A 5,230-nucleotide genomic window follows, 5' to 3' on the forward strand; every position below is an offset into this window, starting at 1 on the left:
GCGCTGTTAAACTTTTCCCACTCGTCTCGCGTGAAATTCGCCATGGGTATATTAGTGGACAAGATTGTCTTTACGTCGTGAGCTAAACGTCTTAGCTCCTCAGCGAACCACGCGACGCAATCCTTATCGCGACGAAACCGATACATTGATAGCGAGTCGTCGTACGAGCAGCGCACGTAGTACCCTATGCTAAACACGCGATGATGTTGATATGTGTACCTGGACGTTTCCGGATCCGCTTCCATCTTCTCCAGGGTACATTCAAGGTCGGCGTATACGATAAACGGAACTCGTTCCTTCCTGCCGTGATTTTTAAAGGCCAACCACTTGTCGTTATCGCTCGGTAACTTGATCGCGCAGTCGTTCATCTCCTGACAGTCGACGGTGTGGGCTTCCAATTTCTCGCTGGAGCTGAAGTAGTGCAAGCATCTGTAAATAAAGAATTTTTTTAAATATATTTTTACGTAAAAATTATTTTTATTATTTATTAGGATGTATACTCACCGATCGCAAAAGTATTTTTTGTTCTTTTTCTTGCTCAATTGCGAGCTCACGAGGCGGGACAGGTTCTTGATCCATGCAAAATGTCCCACGTTGTCGTCCTGCATGTACAGCAGATTTACATGTCTGTTCATCTTTCGACCAGTAACCCGTATTGGCAAGATCGCAAGTTCCTTGTTTTTTTTCTCGATACCGTACACATTGATGGAGATGTCGTTGTGATCTTCAAACCGTTTAATTTGATCCAACGTCATTGGAAATTTAATGTTTTGTAAGATTTAGCACCGACGTGTAATGAGGATACGACGATTGCAGATCTGCATTTCTTTGGGTTGGATGCAGAGCAGCCACCACTGACCATGCGAAACATGCATTGCCCATTGATCGCACGTTTATCACCGCTCTCTTCATTTTAATTTCTCGCGGTATTTCCACAAAACACCCCGCGTGCAATGGATTATATTTGTTTATGTTAACTGTCAAATTAAGTATACGCGACAACGCCCATCCGCTATCACGTTCCTGGAATTCCTCCAGCGATGCTAGGGTAAGCTCGATGACGTGTCGCTTGTACCACTCACACAGATCGGACTCACGAAAGAGTTCATAGTTTCTCGTTGCGATACTTTTATTCGCGCGTTTGTCACCCGCAACAAATTCACCATTAAACATTGTGTTTATTTTTACATTGTCATGTCGTTGCATGACGTTCCGCACATGAATGAGTACAATGTCTCTCGCATCTTTAAGAAATTGATGAGGGTCGATGTGTTTGGAATTTATTACCACACCGGTCAGTATACGACTTTCAAAAGCCGTATCTATCTCGCGCCATCTGAGTCCTGTCTCACTCGCACTGTATCCTGCACCCACATGCACAAAACGTTGACGTACCGAGTCTTTCAGACCTTCGAGTCGTGCGATACAGGCGACCAACGACTGTTTGAGACCGATCGATAATCGTGGCCGTTTAATTCGGCTTTGTTCTTCCAACGATTCGATAAACTCGTCGCATCGTTGCTCCCACGCGGCAAAGTCTTCCCTCGAATTTAAAAGGGTGGATTGGTCCAACAACTCTTGCTCCATGTTCCTCTTTCTGACACAATTTGTTGCACTCGCGACTTCCAGTCCTCGACTACTAAGCGTATCACCCAGATTCATCAATTTATATTCTACTAATGATGCATCGTTTGTTTTTTATCATATCTAATTTTATCTCAGCATCCGTACATTTACGCCTTCCGAAAAATCTACGATTTGCAGTTTTGCACGTGTGCGATGAAATCATTGCGAGACACGTATGTTCATGAAAACGATATCGCGCCATTGACTTTCGGTGATTTGATCTGTATCAATGCAGCAGCCGTACATCGGCGCTATTTGCAAAATTTGCAGTTTTGCACGTGTCCGATGAAATCATCGCGAGACATGTATGTTCTTGAAAACAATAACGCCCCATTGACTTATGTAAAATTGCAGAATTTGCAGTTTTGCACGTGTTCGATAAAATCATCGCGAGACACGTCGCGACATGTTCTTGAAAACAATATCGCGCAATTGATTTATGCGAAATTGCAAAATTTGCAGTTTTGCACGTGTTCGGTGAAATCATTGCGAGACACGTATGCTTTTGAAAATAAATCATATTTGATGCTATTGCCCGATGAGGTGATCTCATCACGAATGTTCTTGACAAAGATATCTCATTTAACATATATGTGGTGGTGGTCACCATGCAGCAGCAGCCGTACAATGGCGCTATTTGCAAGATTCGCATTTTTGTACGTATAAATAGTCTACGAGGATTCTAGAGCGCAGTCAAGAGTTTGATACGGTTCGAGTACGTCGCAAACAGCCTCCAGTTACGATGTACACTCATGGTGCGAACTACTACGTTCCGATTCAGGATGAAACGTGCGAGAAACAGCACAATGAGTAAGTACCGCTAATTTTCGTATATGCTTGTGCAAAAAAAAAACTTTTATAAACATAATTGTATTTTTTCAGTTTTGATAAACCCCGCTACACGCCTCGTATTTTGGGAAGGAGATTTGCCTTGACATCGACAGCGTATAAATTTTTGGATGTCGGAATCAACGCGGGACCTATGTCCTCTGTGGATATACATATTGGTGATAACCGAGGCAATCGGATAATTCTGCCTCATGCAACGTGGGTGACATTCATCGAAAAACGTGCAGATATTCAGCGACTCGTGCAGTCATCGGCGCCATCATCGCTAGCGTTTCGAGATCTGGAACTCGTTAAAATACGTGACGCAGATATTGTAAAGTTGACATCGTGCGACACCAGCCTGTACATGAAACCGTCAACCGTACTCTTCCTGTTCGAACTAGAACATTGCGTCGAAAATGTATATTTTCAACTATGTCAAAATGTTCACGGCGTAAGTGAAAAATTTAAACAATTTGTAACAATTTTACGTCAAAATTGTATTACCGATAAATGTAATGCAGTTAGAAGCTTGCATGAAGTTTATGATAAAAATTCGCTAATAGATTGCGAACTGTTGGCGTATGCTGCCGATACTATTGTGTATAATGCGCTACATGATAAATAAATGCATATAATATGGTTAAAAAAAAATTTTAATTATTTTTCCTTTTCATTTACCGTTCATCTCATTCCCTATCATTAGAATTAAGCTGTCTTCGTTTATCGTTTACTTAAATGTAATATTAAAAATTAAATATATATATTAAGATCTAAACTATTAAATATCGTCGGCGAAGAAAAGATATGCGATCGTGGGCGAGAACGCGAACGGGGCCGGGAGCGAAAGAGACCGCGAACGGGGGAGAGGGATCGCGCGCGACCGTGAAGACGCGCGCGAACGGGGGACGGGGGCGCGAGAGAACATCTACGAGGGGGAGATAACGCGAGCGGGAGCGTGCCGTGTGACGTCACGCGGACCGACGCGGCCGTTGCACGCGGACTCCGCGGCGCGGCGAAAACGCGGTCGCCCCTCCCCGCGGCGCGGCGAAAAGGCGAACGAGGGTCCCCTCACCCCGCGGACCCCTCTCCCGCGGCGCCCGAAAACGCGAACGCGGGTCCCCTCACCCCGCGGACCCCTCTCCCGCGGCGCCCGAAAACGCGGTTCCCCCCTCCCCCGCCCGCGGCGCCCGAAAACGCGGTTCCCCCTCCCCCGCCCGCGGCGCCCGAAAACGCGGTTCCCCCCTCCCCCGCCCGCGGCGCGGCAAACAACGCGGTTCCCCCCCTCCCCCTCCTCGCGGCGCCCGAAAACGCGGTACCCCCCCCCGCGGTATATCCCTCGCCCCTCACCCCCCCTCGCCCACATTTCATTTAGAACCCGCCTAGCTTACCTACTGGAGTCGCGACAATGGCACGAATCGGATGTTCCGATAAATATCATCAACGTAAACATCATTCGCATAGAGTGTAACGTGACCGCGGGTGCGTACAGCAACGACAAGTACGTGCACACAATACACGAGTTTTCACCGAGTGTGCCTCCAGGATATAAGATATCGGAAACGCCGGCACAGATCATTTACCTTCCGATCATCGTACGGAGCATTTCGGACTTGACGCCTCGCGTCGTGGATCAGGACGGCCGATTGATTGATTTTCGTGGAGAGGAGATCACCGTTAGACTGCATGTACGAAGACGACAGCGATAACGTGAGATGCTCGTACTGAACGAAGCTGAGCAGGTGCAACAGACGAGAAACAAAATTAGAGAGACAATCCGATCGCCAAAGAAGAAACTCACTGCGTCGAACGTTGAATTTCTGAAATCATTGGGTTTCGTCGTACGAAATGGCTAATATCTTAAACATTGGAGGTGAACCGATCTTTGACGACAGCGTCGTCAAGATTGAGACACACGTACAATCCGTACGTCAACACAACGTTTGGACATAACGATGAGATAAGAATACCCACACAACAGCAGGATTTATACACGTTGCCGTGCGAGAGCTTTCTCTACGTTGAAGGAAGATTGACGATAAAGAAAAGGAATGACGTGTCTCAGGCAACGCTTGCGAATAATTGCGTGGCGTTCATGTTCGATGAGATTCGATACGAGCTCAACGGTGTGGAGATTGATCGCAACAGAAACGTTGGAATAACCAGTACCATCAAGAACTATGTATCGCTATCGTATAATGATTCTCAACTCATGCGGAATGCTGGGTGGGACGTTTCATCGAGCATACCGGAAGGATACTTCAACTTTTGCATACCGCTCAAGAGGTTGCTGGGCTTTTGCGAGGATTACAAACGCGTGGTTGTTAACGCTCGTCACGAATTAATTTTGATACGAGCGCGCAGCGACAACAATTGCATTGTAGAAAATCCGGCGACGGAGCCGGAAATTGAATTGTTTAAAGTACAGTGGCGAATGCCTCACGTCACATTAAACGAGATCAATAAGCTATCCATGCTACGGGCCTTGGAAAGCGGGCGATATCTTAGTGTTAGTTTCCGTTCGTGGGATCTGTACAAGTACCCCATGTTGCAGAACACGACCAAGCATTCGTGTGCCGTCAAAACGGCGACTCAGCTGGAGAAGCCGCGATACGTTATCTTTGCGCTGCAGACCGGGCGCAAGAATATCATGTCTCAAAATGTTAGCGTATTCGATGACTGTAACTTGACCAACGTGAAACTTTATCTAAACTCTGAATTTTATCCGTACGACGACTTGAATCTGGATTTTGGCAAAAATCGATACACCGTCCTT

The 5,230-nt window shown here is 46.3% G+C and overlaps 1 protein-coding gene across 1 annotated transcript; it reads left to right on the forward strand.

Moving 5' to 3' along the window:
- The first annotated feature begins 2,074 nt into the window (after positions 1 to 2,074).
- LOC139780727 (uncharacterized) lies at positions 2,075 to 3,102 on the forward strand. Its single transcript, XM_071719455.1, has 2 exons — positions 2,075 to 2,436; positions 2,509 to 3,102. Exons 1-2 carry the CDS (start codon positions 2,369 to 2,371, stop codon positions 3,080 to 3,082), a joined length of 642 nt encoding a protein of 213 aa, XP_071575556.1. The 5' UTR covers positions 2,075 to 2,368; the 3' UTR covers positions 3,083 to 3,102.
- The last annotated feature ends 2,128 nt before the right edge of the window (positions 3,103 to 5,230 follow it).

Source organism: Temnothorax nylanderi, unplaced genomic scaffold, assembly GCF_030848795.1.
Source record: "Temnothorax nylanderi isolate EJ_2023f unplaced genomic scaffold, tnyl_v1.0 TNYL_tig0294_pilon, whole genome shotgun sequence".
Lineage (NCBI taxonomy): Eukaryota > Metazoa > Arthropoda > Insecta > Hymenoptera > Formicidae > Temnothorax > Temnothorax nylanderi.